Here is a 27,156-nt window from a genome sequence, read left to right as displayed (position 1 = left end):
GAAAATGTGCATATTTTTCATATGCTCTGTTATGCTTTTCTGATATGCCCACTCTCTTTATTATGACTTTGAATTATTTGTTTACTATGTGCAGTGTGGTCTGTTAGTAGAAGTCATAACGCTGGGGTTTGGACTGTATGTAGCAGTATGTGTTGCTAATTTATATGTCTCAATTGCTGATAAAAATAAAGATCAAAAGTAGCAGTTAATTCCTCAGGGAAAACAGATCAGATTGTGTTGATAGAAGCCTGCTCTCGTTTCATGAATGAAGTATTGACTCATTGGTAGTTGATTCAGAAAAGTTGAGGTTTTTTTACCCATGAGTTAGGTAGTGTGCTTGTTTGCAATGTCAGACTATTTGCAAACAAAATAAAGATGATCCCTTTCATATGAGGAAATTATATGTGCTATTTGAAATTTGCTGACTGTTTTTCACACTGGTGAATAATGTGACTGAATGGCACATGGGCAATTTTAACCAAAAAGAAATGCAGAATGGCACTAAATTACATCAGGAAAGAAACACATGGGCCAGACAAAGAACATATTTCAAATGCAGATCATTCCCTGCAATGGCAGGAGGGGCAGTAGAGCCCAACATGCCCCAGTATCTGACAACACTCAGCCTTTGTTGGCAGCAGCCAGCAAGGCAGCGAAGTCACTTACATGTTGTATGATCACTCACTTGTAGAGTGAAAGAACAGTAATAAACTGTTAAACATTCTGAGAAAATATTTTTTGAGAGAAAAGAACTTGGTCAAAGATAACCCCCCAAGAATTCAGGAAATTATTTAATATATTACTTAAAACACTGTTAGCAATTTGTTTTGAGTAGTTCTGATAGCAGTTTGTTGAGGAAGGTGCCTTGTCCTTCTTATCAGAAAGTACCCCTAAATATCTCTCAAGTGTATTACTTACAGAAGCTGTGTATTTTTCAGTCTTCTATATGAAGTTCAATAAGAAATATTTGATTATGCAATGTAAGTTGTATACATTAATGTGTGTGTGTGTATATATATATATATATGTTTGTATTCTGTGGCATGCTATTTTCGGCTTAATGAGTTAAACTCCAGTCCTGGATTTATTTGTGATTTATTTGCAAGGTTTGCACAGGTTGTTTTTTTTTTTTTTCAATTAAATGTGCTATGTGTGTTTGCTTTCCTAGGCTGTTATTTACTGTGGAGCACACTAAGGCTTTTGGCTTTATCAACAGTTACATACATATATATTATGTGTATACATACACTCTAAGTATCTAAAAACCCTGCAGCTGTAAATTAAAGGCTTATGAAAGGCAATGATTTTCTTTTTTGTTGAAAACAGTTTCTAATATTTTTGGTGGAATTGTTTTTTGTTTGGTTGTTTTGCAGTTAAAAAATCTGAGTTTAGAAGAATTACAGATGAGATTAAAGGCTTTGGACCCCATGATGGAACGAGAAATTGAGGAGCTTCGTCAGAGGTACACTGCAAAGAGGCAACCCATCCTAGATGCAATGGATGCAAAGAAACGGAGGCAGCAAAACTTCTGAGTTTGTTTTCCTTTCAAACATAATACCAGGAGTCAGTGTGGACACTGATAACTTTGTAAGTCAGAAGGAATTAGATTATGAGAGCTTTCAAAAATCCAATCTGTTAAATTTTCTTTCACAAGCAGTGACAATTGCAGCAGTCAAGAATATCCATATGGTGTTCTGCAAAGGCAGCAAAACACTTTACCACTTGTTTGCATTTTCAGATGTTTAATGTAATAGAAGTTTAATCTGTTACTTCCCAGTCTTTTTCAGGTGTGTAGTGGTAACTTGGTGTTGTACATTGGGAATTGTGTTTTGGAGCACCTGGAATGTTTTTTTGATCGTGCAACACTACCGAACCTTATATTACAATGTATTTTTCTCCTACATAGTAGCATATTTATTGTGTAATCTTTGGTTATCCTATTTATTTTATGCCTGTTTTCTGTTGGGAAGTATTAGGATAATATTGTGGAGAGCAGAGTCAAATTAGATAAACTTACTATTATAGTATAATGAAAAGCTGCTCATCACTGTATTATCTTTGAAAACTCCAAATTCAACACGTATCCTGATTCAGGACAGCACTTGAACATGTATCCAGCCCATTCATAGCAGTAAAATTTAGGAATAAAGTAAGTATAGGCACATGTTTTTCTGCTCTCCTGAATCAGGAATGGTTGTACAGTCCAGTTGTTACACTACAGAGCATTCTTTGAGAGAGGAGTTCTGTCATTTGTACGCACACTGAGTCAGCTTCATTAAAGAAGAAAACAAGTGCCTAATCAGTTTTAGTTTTTGTTATTCAGGAGAAGCAATACTTAAAGTCACTCCTTAAGTGTAAACTTCCAATTGCTATTGCAATTCTGACCAGTATAAACCTCTATTTTGCACCGTAGTTTTATAATGAAGTAACAGCTACACTTTCTGGATATGTTTTTTGTTTCATTTGGGGTTTTTTAATCACTGTTTTGAGGGGAGAGGGGAATTATTAGTGCTTTGGGGTTTGTTTGTTTTCATGTTGTAGTTACAAAGAGATAGTAATTTAAAAACCAAAGAAAAGAAATTGAATACTTATATTTAATAAGTATAGAAAAGAAGCAACATTTAATAGTGTTTTGGGGGGGTTTCTCCTGCAATTGCTAAACATTCAAAATTCTTATAATCTTCTGTTGGTAGATTTTGGGGACTCAGAAATGCAGGACCAGGCTCTTAATAGCTTTTTATAAGTTCTTGTCTGGTTTATGTTGTGGAATATCTATTGGTAGAATTTACAATGTTGTAAAGAATATTTGGGACTTCGCAGAAAATGTGATCCACTCTGAACAATCTACTGTGTTCTCTATTGAAATCTTTACTATCGTTGCCTTGTATGTAAATAACTTCACTGTGATAGTCATGCTTTAAACAATACAGCTGAAAAGATCTTTACATTCAGCCTTCAGCTGTTAAACTTTTAATGGTGACTACTGTTTGGGCATCTTCTGTTAAACGTTTTCTGGAAGTTAGTAATCATCTCATACCTCTTAACAATAATTGTCAACATATGTGGACCATTTAGATGGAATAGTGCTGATTTTGGAAATGATGCATTATGTCACAAAGCTTATGCCAATGGAAACAAAAAGTTCTTACAGGATCAGCATTCTACAGCCATGCTGGTGCCAGTGTTTGGGTTTGAGCTGTATACAGCCATCGCTGTCCTTGTCATTCTCTGTGTGTTTGCATGCACACCACGCTCTGACATGTAAACCCTAGTGGCAAATAAATCTTAATTGTGATTATTAGAATGTCCTTATCCTCAACTCTCTTAATACTTCTTAGAGCAGTGACCATTCCTAGTGAAAATGCAAGAGCACAGAAGATCCATAAAAATTACTTTAGGCAAGACAAAATGCACCTGGTAGTCCTATGCCTCACATTTATAGAACTAAATGATGTAAAGTAAAAAATGGTATAAACATATCACTGTGTCATTAGATTATAATCATAATGCGGGAAAAAAATAACAGCACCAACTTCCCCCTATTACTATGGTTCTTATTTATTTAAAGTAATTTCTACTTCTTGAACTTTCTGTTCTCACAAGCTCAAAGGTCTGTGTGCATAATTGGTTTGTGTAGATATACACACATATATATTCATATCTATATATATAAAAGAGAAAATATAGAACAGATTTAAACCATCAGGAGAGGAACCTAGCTTGCCTTTTCTTGGTGTGCCTTTTAAGCAAAGTGTCATTGTTTAGACACTCGTACCTGCATCCTCAGCAGCTAGATTTTCCCTTACTCAATGTTAAACTTTTCACACCAAAAATAAGACTTTGAGTTTGAGTAATGTGGCTTCACAGTGTAATAGACAATAATATAAAAGGATCACAAATTTCTTATTTTGTGTATTCTAAAAACTTCAGTAATGTGGTACCTTAAAGATGAACTGTATATCCTGAGGAACTCCAATAAAAGGCTATTTTAGACTAGAGCTGTTGCAGTCTGACATTTGAAAGCTATCAGAATGTAAATGACATCCTTTTTTCTATCCTGATGTGTCTACATAGAAACAACTCAGACTTCGTGCACATGCACGCACACAGAAATGGAATATACATGGATGAAGAAAATCTGAATGTCATGAATAAAACAAAGCTACTTAAAAGGCTGAAAAGTGGCATCTGATGCACTGTTACAGGATGTTTGTGACCAAAGAATACTTTCATAAGTTAATATGAAATTAGTGTGTTGCCATTCTGGTATGGTGCAAGCTGCAGTCAGTGTAAGAGCTGCCTTGGGCTTTTGCAGCCAGCATATGGACCTCTGAATCCTCTGCAAGCCTTAACATTGGACTCAGAGATGGATGCAACTTATGTTTTCTTTCCTCTGTTTATATAAATGAATCAAATCATCCATGTTGTTGACTACACATCTCTACTGGAGGATGAGCATCTCTGTAAAGGAAAGCCAATAGAACAATAAAAGGATATTTTAAAAGCAAGCCTTGCAGGAAATCTAGTAGAACTACTGACAAGTTAACCTTCAATAAGATTTTAACCAAGCAATTTCTTATTTGCTTCTGACTTTGTATGTTTAGATTTAGTAAGTTAAAACAATTTTGGAAAATCATTGCTTGTTACTAAACATTTTTAATAAAAGCTAATTTTTCCTGTATAATTGTTGACTTGTTCATTCTAACTGAAGCAAAATTATCTTCATAGTAACCATTAATGTTCATTTCCGTAGTCATTCCTCATGTTTTGTTTCCTTTCTGTAACACTGTGAGCACAGAAGCCCACGTCTCTCAAAGCCAGCTCTGGAAAGGATTTTTCCAGATCACAACAGTGCTGCAAGAACTAGAAGTCTGAGGATCCCATGAAAATGGATCAGGCCAGAAATCCTCAGTACTCTGTGGAAGTCCTTCTCTCTGCAATGTGATGTTGCTGAAAGCCTAATCCTGAGACAGCTGAGCATCACCCAAGTATCTTGGCTATCTTCTTAAACTTGGAGGTGCTAGTGGACATAAGGGGTGTGAGTTGTTCCTTTGTTGTTCTCATGACACAAAAAAAACAGTAGGCAATGGATAGGCTTAAATAGAAAAGTGGCTGCATTTAATGTCTCGAATATAATTTCATTGCCTGTTTCTTTTCTGATTTTTTAAAATTATTTTCTTAATAACTTGCCCACAAATATGTTTTAGTAAAAGGAACTCATGACCAATGCTCCTTAGTGAACCATGGTGCATTTGAAGTCACAAAAGTTTGTTGCTAATCTGAATTAATCTGACATCTATTGGATATTGTAATTATTTACTACTTATTTACAGCAAATAATAGCTTGTCTGCATTGCACAGTGTATTCTGATGAGCATGCACAATGGCTTTGGGCTGCTTCTCCATTCAGTGTGTTCAACTTTCAGGTATAAATATGGCTCATGGTGAGTGAGTCTCTGCCCAATACATGGGGTAGCCTGACTCACCATGGAAAGGCACTGGTGCTTCCAAGCAGAATGTGTACTGTGCAACTTCTGTGAAGCACTTGGTGTGCATGTGGCTCTGTCAGAGTGGTATGATGAGGGCTACTTTTTCTTAAGTGTATACCTGGTTATAAAGCTAATCAGAAAGACCTCATGAAGTAAGAAAGTCTTTATTTCTTCACATTCTTAAATATGTGAAAATTCTTAAATAGGACTCTAGCTTACAGTGACATTTCTTTCTGTCTTTCCAAAGGCAGTGATGGATGTTAAATAGTTTAGCTTGAAATAGATCTAAGATAATTGAGTCCAGTGTTAACCCAGCACAGCAAACTCCACACTGAACCTAAGTGCCACATCCACATGTGTCTTCAGTACCTCCAGGGATAGTGACACCACCACTTCCCTGGGCAGCCTGTTCCAGTACTTGACAATCTTTTCAGTGAAGAATTTTTTCCCAATACCAAATTAAAACCTGCCCTGGTGCAACTTGAGGCTGTGTCATGCAGCTGGCTGGGAAATTTGCTGTGGGATATTTCTGTGCCAGGCTGTGATGCAGCAGTGTTATGCCCACTGTTTGCAGTGAAAGCCTTGGAGAAGGCACATCCTGCATAGCTCACATGTTGTTTCTCATGATTGTGTTTTGCCAAATGGAGTAATAGCTTAAGCTTTTTGGAGAAAGGCAAATTACACTGATGGCTTAGTGTGAAGTTATTAAGTTGCATTTGTGAAATACTTTTTCACAAAATGTGTTTCTCCTCTTTGTTCAGTGCATTCATTCTGGAAAGGGCCTATCTTTTACATGGTATGCTCTCATCCATTTTGATTTGGTTTAATGTGTTAGCATTTTTAAAGCATGTGTGAAAATTCCCCATATTTTCCTCCATCTCTTCCTCCTGGTCAGGTAAATGAGTGTGGTCATTATTTTTAAGAGCAACCCCTGAGCCAAGTGTCCTTTGGACATTGTGGATACATGCAAATGTCAGCAACAGCTTTTATTCTTTTCTATTTAGAGATCACTGAAGTCTGAGCTGTCCTGTTTTCCCTTCCTTTGAAATGAGGGGATGTTCAGATTCTAAGCAAATCTTTCAGAATAATTGTTAGTCCCAGACCAACAGATACTTTATACTTTTTTCCATTATTTGCTACACAGTCCTCAGGACAGATTCACACTTCATTTCACTAGGCCTTCAGAGAGTCATCTGGGTTGGAGAAGAGTAGTATTTGTCACAGAAACAGGAAGAAAGAAACAATTTTTAAAAGTCTTCTTTGGGGAGAGAAGAAAAAGAATATGGCATCTGCACCTGGCCAGGCAACTTATGAGGCTAACTCTGGATTGTGGAAAAAATGTGTTGCCTGAAAAAAGCAAATCAGGTAGTCATCTGTACAACTTACTGCTCTGTGTTGATGTTTCACCTCTGATTTTCTTCCATTAATGTTTATTGTCTTCAATGTTCATGTATCCCGTTTCTACTTTAAAGATAGAAGTTTTAATTTTTTAAGCTTTATATAAATGGAAACATACCATAACAGTGCCAAGTAAATAAAAATGGAAAAAGAACCTAATCAAAGTCACCAAGGTGGGAGTGTTTTCTCCTTTCTTTGGGGCTACAGAAGCTTCTGATGGCAAACATTTGTCTGTGCATGGAGAGACTTTGCATGCTCCAGCTCTGGGCAGACATGGATGGAGGTGGTTTTACTGAGAGGGCTGGATGAGCCGTGCCCCTGCTGAGGGTGTCCTGTAAGTGTTGTTGTGCCCTGCTGGAAGCCACTGCTGTCCTCCTGCTGCTCTCCCTGCCGGCCGTGGCGCAGGCGCTGGGGCTGCTGCAGAGCACAAGGAACACCACACAGCAGGGAGCCCTGCTCTGCTCAGTCAGTGTCACTCTGGAAGCTGTTGGTCCCCAGCAGGGCAGCACTGAGCTCAAGTCAATGCCTGTGGTCTGGGAAGCCTTGCAGGAGCCAGCTGTTGCCTCAGGGACAAAGCCATGCTGTGGTGGCAAACAGCTTTTGATGCCACTTGGTTGACTGGTCTGCAGCATGGCCCATGACCCTTGGGAAAGATGAAGTTCCTTGTGTTTATGTTTTTATTGATGTACAAAAAATATTTTGGAAATTATCTCAGTGCAGTGGAAGAGTTTGTGCAGTGGCATCAGCTAACAACCTCTCCATGCCCTGTGCCAGGACCTTTCTTGGCACATTAGCACTCTTCCTCAGGCTCCCAAGTTCCTGCTGTGGGTGCTGGCTTAGCTTTGCCAGAAGTGGTGGTGGGAGCAGGAATTTTTCATGTGCTGTAGGCAAACAGCCACAGTTCTTGCCTGGTGCTGGTACTTGCTCTGTGCAAACAGGCCTTTTTAAAGGCCACAGAAAATTCAGAGGGGATAAACTGGGCACTAAGCAGGGAGCTGCCCAGACCCAGGTGGCAAGAACACACTGGAAGGAATTAAACTGTCATCTGATTCTGGGCTCAAATACAGGTTTTCTGTCTGTCACAATGGGGGAAAACATTAATGGTATTCACCATTTACCATGGCACTGCAAACCCCAGCAACCTTAACTTTTTTTTTTTTTCATTACGTATCACAGCTTCAGAAATTAAACCTATAAATATACATGGCCACATGCTAATGTACCTGCATACATTTTCCTCTCTCAAATTAATTAAGCCACATATTGTGTACTAAAAACTGGTTTCCTGTCCTTGTGGATATTTCTTCTGAGGACAGATATTGCAGTATCTCTCCCTAGCTTCTCCCAGAGAAAAGCTCAGCCCTCCTAGTCCTGTTTTCACTCCTCTGGGCAGTATTTGGAGCTGCCCAGTATAATTCTTCCAGCTGTTCCTTTGCTGCACACAGGTGTGCCCAGAAGCAAGCACCCTACCCCTGCATTCCTCCTTTCATTCCCTCGGTGTCACTGGAAGGATTGATGCATGAGAGGATGGCTGTGGCCCTCAGATGTTTCTAACACTGCTCTTTTTCCCTGTTCAGATCTTTCTGCTGCTTTGCACTCCTCCTGGGCTCCCAAGGCCTGCATGGTAGCTGTTAAAAAAAGCCTCACAGCAAATACATCAAAGAGGGATACCAAAAGCTTTTGAGTTGATTTATATGACACTAAGCCTTTTGTGTGATGCATCAATTGATATTTCATTTTTATTGCAGTACAATGAGGTATATAGGCTTAACAGCAAGAGGTGTCCTTTTGATCTCTCATCGCACATGAAAACAGGTGTCATAGTCCAGAGATATGGAGGTCAGAGATTATTTGAGGAAGGATTAAGTAGTAGTACCATTTTTCATAGCAACCATATCCAGAAGCATGAGATTCTTTTAAAAGTGCAGCTGTTATTTCAGTTTAGATAAGTCGTATTTATTTGTCATATACCAATTTTTCCTGCTGAAAGAAGACTAGAATTTTTCAAAGTGTTTTGTATTAAAAATGCAGAACCAAATCAAATGCTTCACTTATAAGTACAATTAATAAAATAACTTTTCCTGAAATCCAGAAGCAATTTTGGGTTGCTTTTCCTATTAGTTGATCTTTACAGAAAATGGCCTTGAGACTGTTCAGAAAATAATGGGGTGACTGTATTCATGTTCAGTGCTGCACCAATTTATATACACATACAATTGCTTAGTCCAGATCTGATTTACCTTAGAAAGTGAACAGGATTCTCTGATATGATGGGTACTGGTTCAGTATTTCAATAAATACAACTGAAATATTGCTCTGACTCATTCCAAGAGTCTCTCATTCCATTAGAAACTCTAAAAAAACCAAAAGCAATTTGGTAACCCACTATAGGTATGTGGGTATCTCTCCTGCTAAGGAAACACATCCACCACTGATTGCTCAGCTTTTATAAAAATAGATTCGTTTTCGAGGCTGTTTACATTCCACAATGTAATGTGGGTAAAATCAATAGCAATAGTGTTGTATTAGATTCAACAAACCCAAGAAGCCTATTTCTCCTAATTAGTGTTATTACAAATTTTGTTACCAAGCAGATGTTTAAACAGCCCCCAAATATCTAATCATTAGAATAAGTAAGGAACTGAGGATCTCTAGGATTATAGGACCAGCAGTACAGTAGTCCTGCATCCCAAAAATCAATGCAAATTTATTCCAAGAGTAAGTATAATTTTGAAGCCTTTTAAGTGTAGTTAGTGTTGATTTATTCAGTCCATCAACCGACATAAGTTTATACATCTCATAGCACTTGTCTTCAGTTGCTGTGTCCACAAAAAGCTCAACAGTTTGGTCCTATCTTTCAGCTAGAGTAGGAGAAAGTCTTATTTGCATAGTGTTTGACTAATGTGAACTGTTTAGTTCAGCTCTTTGCTCTGGAACAAGGAGCAGCCATTCAGGCTTTTTTAGAAGAGCTAGTGCTCTTTTCTGAGCTGTCTTCCAGCTTCTGTCCTGATCAGTGGATCGGGGCTGAATGGGTGCTGTGCTGCAGAGCCCAGCAGCTGCTGTGTTCCCTCGTCACAGCAAGTGACACAACCTGCATGGCCTTACCTCCCCAAAATATTGTGAGGTTGCCAACCTCATGTTTGGACCGCTAGGCTGCTGTGAGGGGAGGATATGTCCAACACCCCTGGCTGTGCTTAGAAATTTGAAATTGAAACTTTTGGAAGGTGGTCTCTGATTTTTGGTCCAGATCTCTAAATGAGACCATGCAAGACATGACTGTCCTGTGCACTTTGCAAGGAAAGAATTGAAACACTGTTCAGTTGCAGCTTTGTTTTCCGTTCAGGTTTATTCTTCTTTTCTGGGCTGCATTGTATCAATGCTTTATTTTAAAAGCCCAGAACTGAAACAGACTAGCTTTTCATTCCCCATGGCTTTCTTCTCATCTTCTCTGGCAAGATGAAAAGATGCACTTTGCTTTTATAATACTGCTTTCTCAGGATGGAAAATTGTCAGGTGTCTTGTTTCAGGTATCATTAACTGTCTAGCAAAGCCTTTTTCTTCTGTATTCTTGGTATGCCTAGACTGACCTTTCTCTGAATCTAAAGGGATTCCTAAAGAAATCAAATGCACCTAGAAACACCTGCCACCTCTGCTCCTTTCCCAGCATGTTCAATTGTTTTGGTGCTCTGGGGCTCCTGCTGAGTGTGAGGAAGCATATTTGTATTTTTTGTGTGCTGGTGGATGGGCCAATGCTGTGTTATTACTCATGTGAGGCAGAGTCCTTTGTGCTCTCCAGCAGTGCACTGGTAGCACTGGGCAGAGCACCAGTACAGTTCCAGTTTGGGGAATGTGAGAGCCAGGAGTGGGGCTGCCCTCACCAACCTTCCATAAGGCCCAAGCATTTTTGCCATCAAAAGCGTAAGCAAAATTTCCCTATATTTATAAAGCATTTCCAGTACTGCAGCTGAGATGTCCCTTGCAAAAATCAACTGCCAGACCTGATGTAGTTCACTTGCCAGGCTGAGTAAGGAAGGATTGGAGAAGGAGCTGCATCCTGACTTTGGCTGATTGAGATGTTCCTGTTGTGGGGCCTGCCTTGCCTCTCTGCTGACCCTGCAGGAGAGGGGGAGTTACAGAAGGGGAGTTGCATGGGGATAAGCCACTCTTCTGGAAGGTGCTTGCAAGTGGCATCAGCCTCTTCCCTGGTCTCACCTGTCTTCTTCAGAGCATGCTGCCACAGGGAATGCTGAGAGGCAGCTCACCAAATCAAAATACATCCAGGGCTTCTTCCTTCAATAGGAAGGGATCAAAATGTTAAAAAATGATCATGCTAACTGTGTCAGTAGGAAGGTGTGCCTTGGTATGGAAAGGAGAAAGAAACAACATAGAGAGTAGATTTTTTCCCAAAAGTAAACCACAATTTTGACATGTTATCTTCTGCCATACTTGGAAAACATAACACAGGGAGGTGCTAGCCCATGGTCTGATGTGCCTAGGCACTGATACCATAGAAATAAATTAGAATTTACCTAATGGTAGCCAAATGGATGTTCCTTAAGGGGTCTGTGGTAGGGTGTCAGTATTCAGAACAATTCCTAGAACAGGACGGAACATGAATATCAGAAACAGCATAGTAGTTTGAAAGGATAATTTCCACTGGGGGTTGGTGGAATTGATGTTCCTAAGTCAGGAGCTCCAAACCCCCATTTTGCTGTGTTACAACCCCGCCACATCACTTCTCCTCATGTCATGGAGGCTGCAGGAACAGCCACTTTCAGGAGGTACAGGACTTGGGACAGGCAGCACAGCAGCTGCTGGCAAGCAAACTGAGCTGCTGTGTGAGTACCACTCATCTTCCAAGTAAGATTAAGAGTTTTCTTTGAAAGCCAGCAGCGTCATCAGTGGAACTGTCTGCTCAAAGCTACACAGACTTTTGCACCACACCTGCACATTGGGTGACAACAAGCAGATGTTGGGCTGTGCATCTGAAAGTGGGCAGCTCTTAGGCTGCTTTAGATCTATAGAAGGAATTGTCAGATTTATAGCAGTCTTTGTCCAATTCTTGAAAAACTTAGCCCTGTTTATATCTGATCAGGGATTTGTGAGAAGCCAGAGCCCATTAGTACCCTTAAAGAAAAAAAGCAAGAGTGGGAGGTGCTGATGTTTCTTTGCACTTCTGTGAAGCTGAAATGCTGGATTTGTGCCACTGCCTCTTATGGCAAATTCATGTGTTTATCCAAGTGAGGACTTAGATGATTTAGGGTTGTGTGTAAAGGGTGAGGCGATGTCAGGCAAACAAATTTCTGCAGTGGGAGGTCAGTGTGAGTCCCAGCACCTGTGAGATGATTCTCCATCCTCATTTCTAGCAGGGCAGATAAATTCCAGAGCCAGGCCTTTGCCAGCAGTGTCATGTGATCTCGGGAGACACTTTCTAGACTGTTTGGAGGTTGCTTCCTCCGCTTGACAACCCATAATTTTATATCTGAGGGGTGAAGAGATCCACAATCTTTATTGGGAGTTATGTTTCTTAGCAGCTTCAATGATTGCTCTGTAGAACTGTTGCTTTGAATAATGTATTACCCATTGCTCTATTTTTAACCCCATAAATTATTCTCAGATGAGAAGCATAATCCTTTTTTTTTTTTTTAGGAAAAAGGCAGAATCAGTAAAAAATGCTTCAGAAATCAGATGGGAACATTCTTTTATCCAGTCTGAATAGTGTGCAACTTGAAAGTTAGTTACAGGAGATCAAATTGATTTCTGGTGTAAGTTAATGGGAAGCCAGGTGCATAAATTGGAAAAGAAAATAAGAATAACATAATGAGAAAAGAATAGTTCTGGCACAACACCTCACCAAGGGATATGAGTGGTGCCTTGGGTTGAATGTTGTTTGAAAGCACCATCAAAGGTAGATTAAAGTCAGGAGTGTTGTGGGCGGAAATGGATAACCAGCAGAGCAGGAGCAGTTACTCCAGGGGCTTTCTGCTGCTTATATGTGCACAGCTGGGGCCTCTAGGGATGGGGGTTATTTTGGAAGAGATGAAAGGTCGTGTCAAGTTGATTTAGTGCCTACAAATGCTGGTGGTATGTTGTTTAGTCCCTAATCTGTCAGGTAGAGAACAGGAAGCTTGTATTGTTTGTTCAACTGAAAAATGTGGGTTCCCCACCACAATCACCAAATAAGAGCATTTCTAAGAATAGAAATTAGCTTGATGTGCACGTTTAAAAAAACTTATCTTCACAATGAGGCTGAGGCAACTCTGATTGTAATATATACTCATAATGTCCTGAAACTTAAATAAATTCTAGATTCCTGGTGAAAGATAATTTTTAATGCATTTAATTTCCATTTTGTGGCACAAAACTGAGTTCTTTAGTGCATTGCACACTACTGGGACAAGACACACAGTACAAAGAGCACCAGATACTGTAAGTTCCCTGCAGTCCTGTAAAGTTCTATACAAAAAGGTACAAATACTGGAGGTATTAAATTTGGAAAACTAAATGCAAAGTTTTTTGGTTTTAAGTTTGCAGTGTGAAGTAGCCTGTGCTCTATATAACATGGGAGGAAAAAACAGTCTGTTTTCAAAATGGAAAGTCTGCAGGGAAAGAGAAAATTAGCAACTGATGAAAGTGAATGAGTAATAAACCGGGCAATAATACAAAATCTGAACATACATAAAAAGCTTAATCACAATCTATATATAGATTTTACATCTCAGGAACATAATGTAACATATTGCTTCTCAAGGGCATCTCTGACTCTCATAATACCCTAGATTTGTACTAGAAATCCAGATTCTCTATCAGTTTATTCCTTGCAATAAAGCATTTGAAATATTACCACAATTTTCATTTAAACCATACAAAGCTCTCAGATGAAAGGGAGTAGGCACAGCATTTTCACTGATGCCACGAAGGTGACTGTCACAGGCAGGAGGAGCACAGGCCATTGCAATGTTCTTCAGTAAACTGCACACCCATACTGAGCAGATTCCTGACCAGGGAAATTTTCCAGCTCGGAGAAAATGACCAGTTAGTCCTCTCATGCTTCAGTGCTGACCCAGTGGTGTGTGGAAGTGCAGATGCCCTGCTCTCACACAGCAGTGAGTGAGGAAGTCTGGCAAAAGTACTGACTGTGCAAAAAATGCCCCACCTCTTCTCCCTGTGGGGCTTTGGAGAGATTGCATTTTTTCTTCAAAGGGTAATGTAAACATTTTCCTGTAGCTTTTATTTAATGAGAGATAAGTTTTTTCAGCATTTACTGCACTGAGCCCTGAAATAGCCATTACTTCATAAAATGGTGGAAAAGATGTGCCCTGTTCTTCCTTACCTAGGTATTTTGGGGCAGCTAAGACAGCAACATTTCTTAAATCATTAAATTGTTATTCTGCTCAGTGAAAAATTCTGTTAGTCATAAGCAAATATTAAAACTGCTGTACAATACTGTCCAATGCTCAAACGTAATATATCTAAGCAGAAGTAATGCAAAAAAAGAGCTACATGCCCTAGCGTGGCCAGGAGAACAGGACTTGCAAAAAGAAAACTGAAAGGAAGCTTGAGAGGTATAAACCTGTGAAAATACATATGTAAGGCCATATGGTTGCTGTCTATAAATACACTAAGAGGAAAATGAAATGTTTAAGCTAAAGAACAGTGTTGGCAAAAGTAAAAATAATTCTGGTATAAAGCGGCCATTAATAAAATTGTGCTAAAAGTTGTGCAAGCCTTGGAAAGCAACACAGCTCTGGAATGGTCTTCAGGAGGAGCGGGGAGCAAAAATGTGACTACTTTTAACATGGAGTTAGTTAAGTTTATGAAAGGAATTCCTGTGCACTGTATAAAGTAATTGTCATGATAATAAGAACATCTTAAATTTCAGTACTTTATTTATTTAGTGTCTTTGATCAAAAGCACTTAGATAAAAATGTAATAAAGAAAATTCCTTTCAACCAGTACAATAAAGTTGGAATTCCTTGGGTATTTCATTTTCTTTAGTAAAATGCAATTTGGACACATTCCAGTCAATATTTGCAGAAATGACAGAACATCAGCCCTACAAATAATAATAAATCTAGAATATAAGATAAGCTATCGGTTATTGAAATGATGTGTTGCAAAGTTAAACCCAACCTTTGCAGTGTTAAACTAGGAACAGCTGAGGGAATTTGTGGCTCTTTGGCAAGTCTACAGGTCTCACCAAATAACTGCTCTGAAAGTCTCTGGTTTTCAGCTCTGTAAATCTACTGTTTATGAAACTGAGATAAAACCACTGCTTGGAGCTGAGTTCTCCAAAAGCCCCAACCAACAGACAGACTTTGGAGTGTCCTTTGCATCAGTGAGAGAATGTGCCACCCTTGCAGCATGTCACCTGACTGGAGGGTATGTGCTGCCCATGCCACCTCTTCCTGCCCTTGTTTCTGCCCTGGTGTTTCATTCAGCGGGTGACCTCACGCTGCTCCGTGTGTTAGGTGGCTGTTCGTGGGTGTGTCATAGCTGACACTCGTGCACTATGAATCAGGATAGGAGGACTGAACTTGTGCCTGGGAGTCAGCATAAATTGAATTGAATTGGCCCTATCTAGAAGTGTAAACCTTAGCAAAATGTGTCAAGTTTGGACACCAAACTCAGTTTATCTAGGTCTATTTTCTGGACCACACATATGGTACTTTCAATTTCCGGGACAGCAAGCAATGTCTTGCCAATTGACTTCATAAATTGAATTGAATTGGCCCTATCTAGAAGTGTAAACCTTAGCAAAACGTTTCAAGTTTGGGCACCAAACTCAGTTTATCTAGGTCTATCTTCAGGACCTTTGGCACTTTCAATTTTCAGGGACAACAAGCAGTGGCTTGCCAATTGACTCATAACTTGTGCAGGCTGTGTTGAAAATTGCTAAGGTTGGAAACAACCTTTTCCCCTCATGCTTCATGGCCTAAATCAGCTGCTAATGTGAGGGGAGGGAGGGTGTTCAACAGAATTTTGGGGGGGGGAGTAAGTTATTTCACACTGTGTATTCTGTCATAGATCACTGGCAAACAGAAATCTGATCCTGGGTGCTCAGCTTTCTGTTTTTTTAGGTGGAGCTGATACAGCATCAAAAGATCCAGACCAAGCTGCAACCTCTAATAGCCTAAATGAGGCAATTACCTATTCATACCATATTTGCTTTATTTTGTTGGTTGAGCCACCCTTTGTCATGGTTTAAAAACACAGTCTTCAAAACAAGACAATTTCACCTTCTAATTTCACCTAATTTCTCTTCTAACTAGCTTGAATTTAATTTCTGCACCTCTCTAGTCTTCCCAAGTAAAACGAACAAAAAAATTAATTGGAACATTATATGTAATGAATGGGATGGAAAAGCAGTAGGAGCTGAAGAGAAATACTGTTCTGCCCACTGAGTGCCAGTAGTCTGTTTTCTAGCACAGATGTAGAAAGAGGGAAGCAGTGGCTTCTGCCCCTTGACTACAAGTGTTTGATCTCTGTACAGTTGTGTAAGGGAGGAGACTGAGCACTCAAAAAACAACTCTATGCAGATTCATTATTACTCTTGAAATTGCATATGATCTGTTCTCTCATGTTGGTTTTTGTTTTTTTTGAAACAAGTACATGCCAGCCCTTGAAAGGATTAAAATTGTCTACATCACAGAAGTAGGTAGGAGGATCTACCCACAGATAGTGCAGTATTGAGCTCTTTATCTGTTCCCTTCTTAGGCCCTTATACTCTCCCTTAGCTGTAAATTGAGAGTTTCTTTCTGAGTGAAAATGGTTTTTTGCTTAGAGATTCCTTGGCAGAAATTTTAATGGAATTGTCTGTCATCAACACCTGCTTTCAAGCTTTACTGATAAAATTAGATCTTATATCTCAGCATCACATATGGCATCTTTATAATTAGTCTTTTTGCAGTATATGAATGTCAATTCCTAAAATGCTGCCTGTACTGTTCATGTGGGAATATTTCACTTCTTAATCAAATCCAAGTTTTTCATTGGTGTTTCTAATTGTTTAAAGCCCACATCTTCATATGTCTAATCTCAAAACCTTTTTGATGGACAGATACAGCACATTTACAGCTGCATGGGGACCAAGCTGTGAGCAGATCCCTTCTGGAAATGGGATCCTGAGAGCTCTAGATGGGTCTCCATACCTAGAGTCACTTGTGGGAATGTAGTCTTTGAATATGTAGCTACCTGAAAATGAGGGCTGGCCTTCTTTAGAGGGCTCAGTATTGACCTAATCTTGGAAACAGAGGAAGGTCTATGCCCAGAAGATTCTGAAAAATATCATTATACATAACATTTCAGAACAAGAACACCCAGATTTTAACACACATACTCAAGAATAAGCAAACTCAGAGGTGTTTTCAGGCAAGTGATGATCAGAATTACTGGTCAGCAATATAGGTAGAAATGTTCCTGTACCAGTGACTCACAGGTGGCTGTTTCAAACCGTTGTAAGGGAAGTAGTGTACCAGTACAGACACCAGTACAGGTGATAGGTGATTTTTTCATTACTCATGTCACAGCTGAGAATTTTTATTCCACTTGGGTACATTCATTTCTCTGCTCATATGAGAAAATCACAAAGTAACAGATCATCACTATACCACTAGCATTAATGGCATGGAAGTGGTAACATTTGCATGGAAAAGTCAGCACTTAGTACCCTTATGCAACAGGATGAAAATGTGCAAACTGTTAACTTGTAATAGAAATGTCTTTAGTTTCTCAAGTGCAAAGTGCAGTGTCAGCAACACTATCTTCTAGGAAAAAAAACAGACAAATAGGAAAACATTTATAAACATAGCTCTTGGTAGCTCTCATGCAAACTGCTGTCAGACTTGTACACTAATGCAGTGAATCATTCAGGCTCAACTCACTGGGGGTGCTCCTGCTCATATTGGTCAGACTGGCCATAAGGGATTTAACTTTATAAGCATAGTAGTCCCTTAAGTTGACAGATGGAACTTCTTTCATGCCATCACCGAAATCACAGCTTCTCATGGCACTCTCTAACTGCTTCTGACGCCTATAGAAGTGGGAGAATTTATTAAAGATCAGTGTAATGGGAAGCACTACCACTAGGATACCAGCTAGGATGCATGCAGATGCCGTCAGCTTGCCAGCAGTGCTCCCTGGCACCACATCCCCGTAGCCAACGGTGGTCATGCTAACAGTAGCCCACCACCAACAAGCAGGGATGGTGGCTAACCCCTCATTGTCTTCTTTCTCAATGGTGTAAGCCACTACTGAGAAAATGGAGATGCCCACAGAGAGGTAGAGTAAAAGAAGCCCCACCTCTCTGTAGCTGTACTTCAGAGTGGCTCCAAGAGACCTGAGCCCTGTGGAATGTCTGGCAAGCTTTAATATGCGGAAAATCCTCATGAGTCTCAGGACCTGTGCAACTCTGCCTAAATTTGCTAGAGTCGGACTACTTTCCACCACCAAGTTGACAATTAATGTAATATAAAATGGAAGGATGGACATTAGGTCAATCAAATTCAGGGCATGCTTGAAAAATTTTAAAAAGTCAGGAGCTACTGCAAATCTTGCCACCAGTTCAAAAGTGAACCATGCAATACCAAAATGTTCCACGATTTCAAAGCGAGGGTCTTCCTCGGTGTTCCCGTTGCTGTCAACAATCTGGAAGTCTGGGAGGCTGTTCAGGCACATGGTCACAATGGAGCCCAACACCACCACTATTGAAAGGACACTGAAGATGCGGCTTAAAACCGAGTACCCAGGATTATCCAAAGCAAGCCACAGCTGCCTCCTGATGTTTCCAAAGGGCTGTTTGTCAAATTTAGAGGCATCATTGTAGAATGCCAAAATCTCGTCAAAAGAAGATGTCGTACTTTCCTGGTCACTTTGTTCCTCCCATTTCTCTTGGTCTGGCTCCATTTTCCTCCCATGGTAGCTATAACTACAGCAGGAGTCTATAAAGAATTCATTGATTCCCCAGTATTCAATCTCCTGGCTGAAAGAGAAGACACAGAGTTCACCCATCACATGGAGCTTGCCAGTGTTATAAAAATGTAGCACGTAAGGAAAGAGCTCGGGGTTCCTGTCAAAATAAAATTCATTCTTGGTGTCATCATAGTCATCACAAAGCTCCAGTATCGACTCCTTTGAGTGGCAGCTCAGCAATTTGCCCAGCCTGGTCTCGGGGAACCTTAATAATGTGTTGGATCTCATCTTTTTCTTAAAGCCTCCAACGTTGATGCTGATCTCATTGTCTTCAAAATTCGCTTCAGATAAAGCGCTCAGACTCTGCCCTGTCATAGTGAGCTCCTTCCAAAGGTGGGTAGGGAATGAAAACCTAGGATACAATTACACAGAAAGTTGGCAAAACGAACAAATCTACAGCATGTTCACCTATTGATATTTGCTTGCTTTCTTTCTCCCTCTTTCTCTCCTTTCCCTCTCCCCCCTTTTCTCTCTTTTCCCCGTTCACTCACTTTCCCTCCCTTTTTCTCCCTCTGCCCCCGTTTCTCCCCTTTTCCCTCTTTTCTTTTCTCCCACCTCCCACTGAAGACCTTGAGGGAGGCTCCTTTGTTCCCGCGGCAGGCTCCTGTCCCTCCCCTCGCCCTTCACCTGGGCTGCGGCTGTCGCTCCCACCGAGCCCCCGCTGCTCACGGCCTTTGTGCCCCCGGGGCGGCGCGGCCCTTTCCCCCCCCCCCGCCGCTCCCGGCCCCGCCACACCAGGAGCCCCGGCCGCCGCCCGGGGTCCCGTCCCACGCCCGCCTCAGGGCCCGGAGCCCCGCTCGCCCGCGATCGGGCCGGGTGGGTGGGCACCAGGGCTGCGGAGGGGCGGCCCGGGGGAGCCGGTGTGCCGGAGGTGCCTCCGCTCGCTCGCTCTCGCTCTTGCCCCAGCGCACCGGCGGCAGCGGCGCCGCAAACTCGGGTTTCCTCCCCACCGCGATCCTGCTTCACGCCGGCTCCGAGCGGCACAACCTCCCGAGGGGGGACGGGGGACGCCCACCCACGGCCGCAGTGGCTCCGAGCACCCGCGGACCTTCTGCCGAGGGGCGTCGCCCGCCCCCCGCCCCTCTCCCCCTCACGCTGCCGGGAAGGGACCGGGGGTGCCGGTGCCGCTGCCCCGCCCGCCCACAGCACCGGCGGGTCCTCGCTGTGGCGCCTGGGCACCGTCCCTGCGGAGACAGTAGGAAAGACGGGGACACTTGTCAGAGCAATTTGGTGCGAGGGGAGCGGAGCCTCGTGTGGAAGCTGCTCTCCGCCCCCTCAGGCGCCGGCTGGGACCCCCCGACCTCCGCACACAGCCCTCCGTGCCAGCCATTTTCGGGGGGAAATCGTGAGCGGCGGAGCTCGAGCAGGGCGGGTGCGAGGGCTGACCCCCTTGCGCTGCTGCTCTTGGCGGGTGGACTTTTCGTGCTAGCACACGGAACAGTGTCCAGCTATGGGCAGCGATGGCAGTGTCCCTGCCCACGCTGCAGGCCACTGGGAAGCAGTCTCCCCTCTGTCGCTGAGCCCTGGGGTGAGGCCGGGTTTCTCCGGGGGAAGAGTGATCGAGGCAATCCCTGCGCACCTGGCCCCGCCCTGAGCCCGGCTGTGCAGAGCGCAGATGGATGCTCCGAGACAGGTGCTTTATGCCGGGATAACCCACATCGCCTCCTGCCAGCTGCCTCCTGACCGCCTCTCACTCGTGGTCCCGCGCACGTGAAGTCCGGCTCCTGGAGATGCACTGCTGTCAGTGCTTTGTAGGGCTAGGGTGTGCAGGGGGATGAAGACTCCTCTCTTGCTTCCCCCCAGCCCTGTCAGAGCTTGAGCAATCCAGCCCTCTGCATCACCTTCGGCCTGTTGCTCAAAGCCTTGGTGAGGAAGAGAGGTTATAACTCCCAAGTCCAACCACAGGTGAGCCTCGCTTACAAGGAACCCCCAGTATTAAAGCTCAGCCCTTTAAGAGCCCAGGAAACTGAGTGCAGACATGAAGTGGGGTAAATAAATCCTGGTGTATACCACTGGCCAGGTCTCCAAGAGCCTGCTCAGCTTTCCTGCCTGGGGTGTCGTGAGCACCCCACCATATCCCACCAAGGCTGCTGCATTGTGTGGCCAAAGACTCCACACCTCTGGGGACGCTCCCCCAGCGCTGTGGGGGACCCACTTCACCCCGAGCCCGCCGGAGATGCTTCCGACGATCCGTGCTGCAGTGATGCTACAGATGGTCCCCCTGCTCGCCTTTCTTGGGTGCTGTGTGCTCTTGCTCTGCAGCTGGTGAGAGGCTCCTGCCTCCCTTTCCTACAGATGCCCTGGGTCAGGGCTCTGTGTGGCAGCATGCGTCACTGCGTGTCCGGTGACATCCCAGGGGACGCTGAATCCACACGGAATTACGGACACCGGGCTGCTCTCCTGGTCAGGGAAAGTGCTGCTCCTCTCAGCCCGGTCCCTCCAGCTGGGAAGTGGCATGGAGGAGGCAGAGACTGCACACAGCAGGGAGGAGGCTTTGCAAATGTAGTGGCGACCCGCCCGTGTCCCTGTACTGTGTTTCATGTCCAGAGAGGCAGCTCTCCTGCTTCCCAGTGGCACTGTGGCTGTTGTGTTAGTTCCTGAGAGCCGCCTCCTCTCAGGGCTCTGCTGGTGAGCCACTCACTGGGGACCTCTAATTATACTGGCTTTTAATGCCTGGGGCAAGGGGTAGCAGGACACAGGACTGGGAAACCACTACGTTAAAATTTTTGTGTTGGATGCCCCACCACTTTCCCCAGGGCTTGGATAAATCATGAAACTTCTCTATTGTAATTTCCCACTCACTCTTAGGAGAACAAAAATAACTCATTCCTCAGTAGAATTACAAGGAATAGTGAGCTTCTGCTGCTGGAAGTGCATTCAAGTGATGTCTGTGTTTTTCCCCCAGCTCTGTTCTATCCTGGGTGGCTAGAGGAGGCTTTAAACATATTGAAATAACTTCAGCAAATTTTAAAAAATATAAATTACTTTTGTTTCTTGTTCTTAAATTAAATATTTTTCCTTATTGCTGCTTTAGAACAAACTAAGTGGAGATATATTTGGAGGATTTCCAAGCTTTTATAGATTGTTCTCACCTTCTAAGTCACTTGGCTAACAAAGAAGGGTTATAGGCAGTCTCATTACTCATTTATCAATCTCTGATCTTATCTGTACCTTGGAAAAATTGATGGTCACTTTTCTAAGTTGCACTTTCTCATTAAAAAACACATAAGGATACAGCTCTCACTGGTCTCATATAACTGCTCCTGTATTAGGGCTAATAGACTCAGACCAAGCATTTTGCTAATAAGGCTAAAATGATTCCAGCACCCAAATTAGTAATCCAAAATCCATCTGATTTTGTTTTGCAAGGGGCACACTCTGCTCCATGGACATATAAGAGTTACTATTACTGACCTAATATTTTTGCCTTTCCCAGCAGTAAATGCAGAAAAAATTGCTGTGAACAAACTATCACTGGTGTAATCTGAGGCAAAAGATATGTCAAAAGAAATCAGGTATGTCGTTTTTGCACAAAATGAGCTTGTGATGTGTCAGATAAGAGCACATTTCGGGATGCATATTTTGGGATGCACCAGCTAAATACGAAACAACACTGTTTACACTGCTTTGTGGACATTTCTTGGACTGTAGAGAATGCAAGATCAGTGCTGAGGTGGGGCTGGGCTGGGAGCATAAGGAAGAATTGCCTGTTGGAGTGGGGAGATGAATGAGTGATTCATATTACCCTAGGGCAATATTACAAAAGCTAAACTAACTTTGGGTTTGGTAGTTATAGTTTCTGACTGAGACTGTGTGAGAGACAGGACTTGTTTTATTGGCACACATGGTACCATGTTATTTAAGGAACATGAGAAGGTGCCAGTGCTGTGTAAAAACACAGCATGGGTACAGGTGCCCTTCAGGGCTGGGGAGACATAGCAACTGCAGTGTTTGCCAATACACCCTGCCTGGGGTTTGTGGTGACCTGAACTGTGAGGGAATGTGGAAATTATTGCCATCCTGCTGACTGAGTCAGTGTAGGAAGCTGCTGCCTGAGAAGCCATGTCCTCAGACAACATCCCCTGCCCAGTCCCTGTTGGCTGCCCCACCACCACTGCAGTGAGCTAACACTGCTGGGAGCATGTGGCACTCTGTCCTGCAGGCACAACACTGCATCTGAGATGCATTGTCACCTTTGGAAGAAATGGAACTTCTCCAAAACTACTAAATCTACAAGTGTTAATGAAATACTGAATAGGGTCTAAAGGAAGTTATGGGATCAAAGTCAGTGGTTTTATTGGCATGGTGGATATGGTGGATTCACTTTGAACTTGAGGACACAACCATCTATTACACTGAAGGTGGAATTCAGTCTGCATTTCATATTTACTGAAAGGCTTCCCTCTGTCCCTAGGGCCAGATTCAAATGTACATTCTTGTTGACTATTTCCTTTTGTTCCAGACAGATTGGAAAATCCTGGAGTCTTAATGTGTTACTTTAAGATCAATAGGTAAGACCTATTTTTCTTTCCAAAGGTGGCTGAGACCTTTCTGTGTTGGCATTTCTACTGTCACAACTGTTAACTGTGGCCAGTGAGTAAATACGTTTAAAAGAAGTAAAATACCTTTGCACATCATGCTCACTTAAATACTAGAAAAGGACTGTTGCAGAACATGGCCAAGTTTGTAAGAATGAAGTTGAAAATGTATTTAAACAAATTCATAAAGACTACATCAATTTCTGGATATTTATCCAAATAATCTGACTACAGCCTCAATTTCACAGAAATTTGAGAAAGAACATTGCAGAAGAGGCATCCTTCTAAACACATTTTGTTCTTACCTCCCCCATGTCAGCAAGGTAGCCATTTCATGATGCTTGGTTCCTGTTAGTCTGTGGCCAGCCTTTTCTAACTGGAAATCTAACAAAAGCTGAGATTGTCCCTGCTTTTTTCATTGTTCTCAAACCCCCATAACAAGAGGCAGAAAAGAAGTGCCATTTGTTTGTCTGCTTGCCCTGTAAGTGCCCTGACTGCCATGCCTGCTTTTCTTAGGAGGCAAAGGCTTTGCACAAGCTCTGTGGCATTTGCAGTATAAAACGGGGGAGGGAGGAGAGTCACTTTCCTAAACTCTAAGTTTACAAGGCAGTGATAGCCATGTCTGAAAACAGACCTCCACTGTGACACAGTGGAACTCAGTGGACCACAGAGAGACCATCTGGCAGCTGAAGAAACTGAACCATGTAGTGAACATGAATAGAACATTTCTTTTTGTCTGACAGCACCTCAACAGAGTGGCAAATACTGATCTTTTGCGCTGCAGTGATTGTATGAGCATTGGAGTTTTACTGTGATGACTGTGGTATTCTGCCTTTTGTAGTGAGTTGATCTCCTTAGTCACTGCTGTGCTTGCTCCACCTGATTCTTCACTCTGAGGGACATGTGGCAATATTTGCTTTGGGAAGCCCAGTGGGGAGCATTGCCTTCCTCAATTAAATCACTACATCCCAGAATCATGGAACACAAGGTTAAAAAAAAAAAGATTATTAGATAATTGTGACTTTCTTTTAGACAGATTGTGGAATTTCAAAACCTTCTGTTCCCTACTGGAAACTGATGTCTGAGATGGGTGAAATGAGCCATACCTACAGACCCTTAGACTCCAGCTGAGCTGCAGCAGCAAGCGTTGCTAGTAGCAATGAACAGTGGGAAAGAAGGGGTTTTAGAGCTGCAATTTTGGATGTAAAGGTTACCAAATGCAATGGTCACTTTCACAGTGGCACATGTTGCAGACAGCAATGGGCATGGTCTCTTTGATATTTGAATGGAGGTGGGGAGAAAGATGACCTTGCTTGGACACAGGTTATGGCTATTAGTTCTAAAATGTGATTAAAAAGGCTAATTCTGTTATGTCAGTCAGCTGACATGGAGCATTGGAAGGTTACTTTGCTTGCATTTTGAACTTATTTGGAACTTGTCCAAGTTCCTACTTGGAAACAGTATTCAAAGAAAGCATGAATATGAGAAAGCCCCTCCTAGCTTACAGCTATTTCAGTGTGGGAGGAAAACTGATATTGATTATGAAACAGCATGCAGAAGAGCAGGAGTAGCCTCTTGAGCTGGGTGACCCAGCCTCACAGACTGCTCTGACTGTCAGCACTGAGCAGCAAAAGGCCATGCCATACTTTACACAGGTCAGTAACCTCCAGGCCAGGTTCTTCAGCCTTGTGATGCTGGGCCAGCTCCAATGTTGTTACCATTGCCTTACATGTGGATCAGTATTATCTCTTTTCTTCCTCCTGACATTTTTGGGGGAGTTTGGTGCTAGGAGATCCTTAGCTAATCCCATGTTTTTCAAATAACTAGAACAACATTGAAATTGTGTTGGTAACAGCCAGAAGAGACTGCATCTGCTGCTAAATACAAATTCTTAATCCATTGACTCTCTGTCCTGACTCCTTGGATGAGTTTCTGCTGGGTGTCCAAATCTTCTCATCCATATAGTCACCCCATACAGCATATACCCAGGCATGACACCAGGCTCACTGCCCTCACCTTTTGTTGCCCAGCCTCATCACTAGGGATACTGGCAAGGATGTGGATGTGGTGGCCACAAAATGATCAGTCCAGAGTGTGAGGCCAGTCTGAAGGGGGCCAGGTAGAGCTTGGAATCATAAGCACCTTTACTAACCTTAAAACAAATTAGAGGAGCACAAGGGAATCTTACTCTTCATCTGTCCAAATGTATTTATTTTGCAACTGGAAACCTTAATGCCCAGCTAGATCAATGAGTGAGATAGAGAAAAGGAAATGGAAGACAGCATTCCCTGCACCTCACAAAGGTTGTTTCTACAGGGAGAGGGCAGAAAATGTGCTTTTCACTTTCCATGTGTGAGTTGCCACTGCTATGCCACTGCCATGCCTCCCTGACTGCCCAAACAATGACAAAATAGCTTAGTGATACAAAATCTGGTCTCTCTTGCCATATTCTAGCTTGAGAGAAAGCTTTGCTCGATCTTAGATAAGGCCATAGAGATTTAACTGGAAAGATTTTGAAGAGCTGACTTTAATAATTAAGACCCAGTTCTGACCACAGAGGACCATCAGGGGCTCCAGCCTCCTGCATCCAATATTTGTGCAGCTGAGCACAGATTCAGAAACTACTGTTTCCTGGCTCCTAAAAAAAGGTCTCAGCTTCTCAAATATGAAATATTAGCATTGTCTGTTTTTATGAAGCCACCCAACATCAGATCCTTTGTTTTATCTTTGTGTTACTTGTAAAGGATTTAGTTTGCCCTGAGGGCTCTGGTGTTCACAGTTCTTCAGTATCCACTTTATTCACGCTGGTTGCCTCATCAAGAGAAGAGCAAAGTTTGCCTCTGAAGTCAGCCTGAGTGCAAAGAAACTTAAGGAACCTGGGTGCCTGAAGAAATAGCAGCATGGGTCTGCAGAGGAGTGGTCCCAAAGTGGCAGTACAGGTATATCCTTTCATATGCAGCCTAGCATCACCAAAAAGGAGCGAGTGAAAGCACATCACACTTAACTGGCTTCCTGAATCTTCCCAAAGCAGGTACTGTGAATAATTTCTCTCAGTTTGTGTGAGCCATTTGCCACTGCCTCATAAACCACCATGTGCAGAGTTTGCCAGCTGAAATAAAGGTAAATCAATCTCTCCTTGAGATGTTTGTAGTGCACTATCTGGAAGATATATGGCCATCACATGCTGCCAACAAAATATATTTCTGTCCTATTATTGCCTCCAGCAGCTTTTTTTTTTTCTTCCCCCCCCCCCCCCCTTTTTTTTTTTTTTTTTTGGTAACAGCTCAAAGAGAAGGATTTGTGCTGCACCAAGCCTTACTGGGATTGAGATAGTGGTTTGGGCTTTTAAAATTATGTTTAGTGAAAAACAATCAGCCTTAACCATATATTCATTAATAACTGCATACACAGCAAAAGGAATTTAAAAACTTTTTCATAATCTGCATAATGCTTCTGTCCCTCTTTTTTTTATAATGGACGCCCTCCATCCCTTTAGAAATACTAACAAATTTTTTGCAGTAACAGTCTACCTCTGAGTCATTCATTGTAACTTTGCCATAGCAGTACCTTGCTTGAAATGTATCTCAAAAGCAGTTTGGTCTGTAATTTATCCTAAAGGTCAGACTTGCCTACCTAAGTATCTGATTGAGACTGTGTACATTCTTATATGTTTCCAAAAAGATTCTGGTTATAAAGAGGCCTCTCACTATTGGATGGAGGATAAAGAAACTATTTCCTTTGGATTTGATTCACTATGATAT

General features: G+C 42.3%; 2 protein-coding genes across 3 annotated transcripts in view; one reads left to right on the top strand and one right to left on the bottom strand.

Moving 5' to 3' along the window:
- The window catches only part of STK3 (serine/threonine kinase 3), a 130,078-nt gene extending 125,394 nt beyond the window's left edge, over positions 1-4,684 (top strand). Inside the window, exon 11 of the mRNA XM_039706082.1 lies at positions 1,374-4,684. Coding sequence (XP_039562016.1) covers positions 1,374-1,532 — 159 coding nt within the window. The 3' untranslated portion in view covers positions 1,533-4,684. The remainder of the gene's footprint in view (positions 1-1,373) is intronic.
- A 12,709-nt stretch (positions 4,685-17,393) lies between these two features.
- Positions 17,394-19,622, bottom strand: KCNS2 (potassium voltage-gated channel modifier subfamily S member 2). 2 transcript variants are annotated; one of them, XM_039706257.1, is made up of 2 exons: positions 19,485-19,622; positions 17,394-19,209 (listed from the first exon to the last, which is right to left on the bottom strand). In XM_039706257.1, exon 2 carries the CDS (start codon positions 19,170-19,172, stop codon positions 17,739-17,741), a length of 1,434 nt encoding a protein of 477 aa, XP_039562191.1. In that variant the 5' UTR covers positions 19,173-19,209; positions 19,485-19,622; the 3' UTR covers positions 17,394-17,738. The 2 variants fall into 2 exon arrangements, with proteins under 2 accessions (XP_039562191.1, XP_039562192.1); XM_039706258.1 differs by lacking the exon at positions 19,485-19,622 and adding an exon at positions 19,413-19,433.
- Between the last annotated feature and the right edge of the window lie 7,534 nt (positions 19,623-27,156).

Source organism: Passer montanus, unplaced genomic scaffold (assembly GCF_014805655.1).
Source record: "Passer montanus isolate IOZ18808 unplaced genomic scaffold, ASM1480565v1 scaffold19, whole genome shotgun sequence".
Lineage (NCBI taxonomy): Eukaryota > Metazoa > Chordata > Aves > Passeriformes > Passeridae > Passer > Passer montanus.
This window is presented reverse-complemented; position numbering and strand designations above follow the sequence as displayed.

Excerpts from the sequence above, each read along its gene's own strand:
- KCNS2 (XM_039706257.1), bottom strand. The coding sequence starts at position 19,172 with ATGACAGGGCAGAGTCTGAGCGCTTTATCTGAAGCGAATTTTGAAGAC.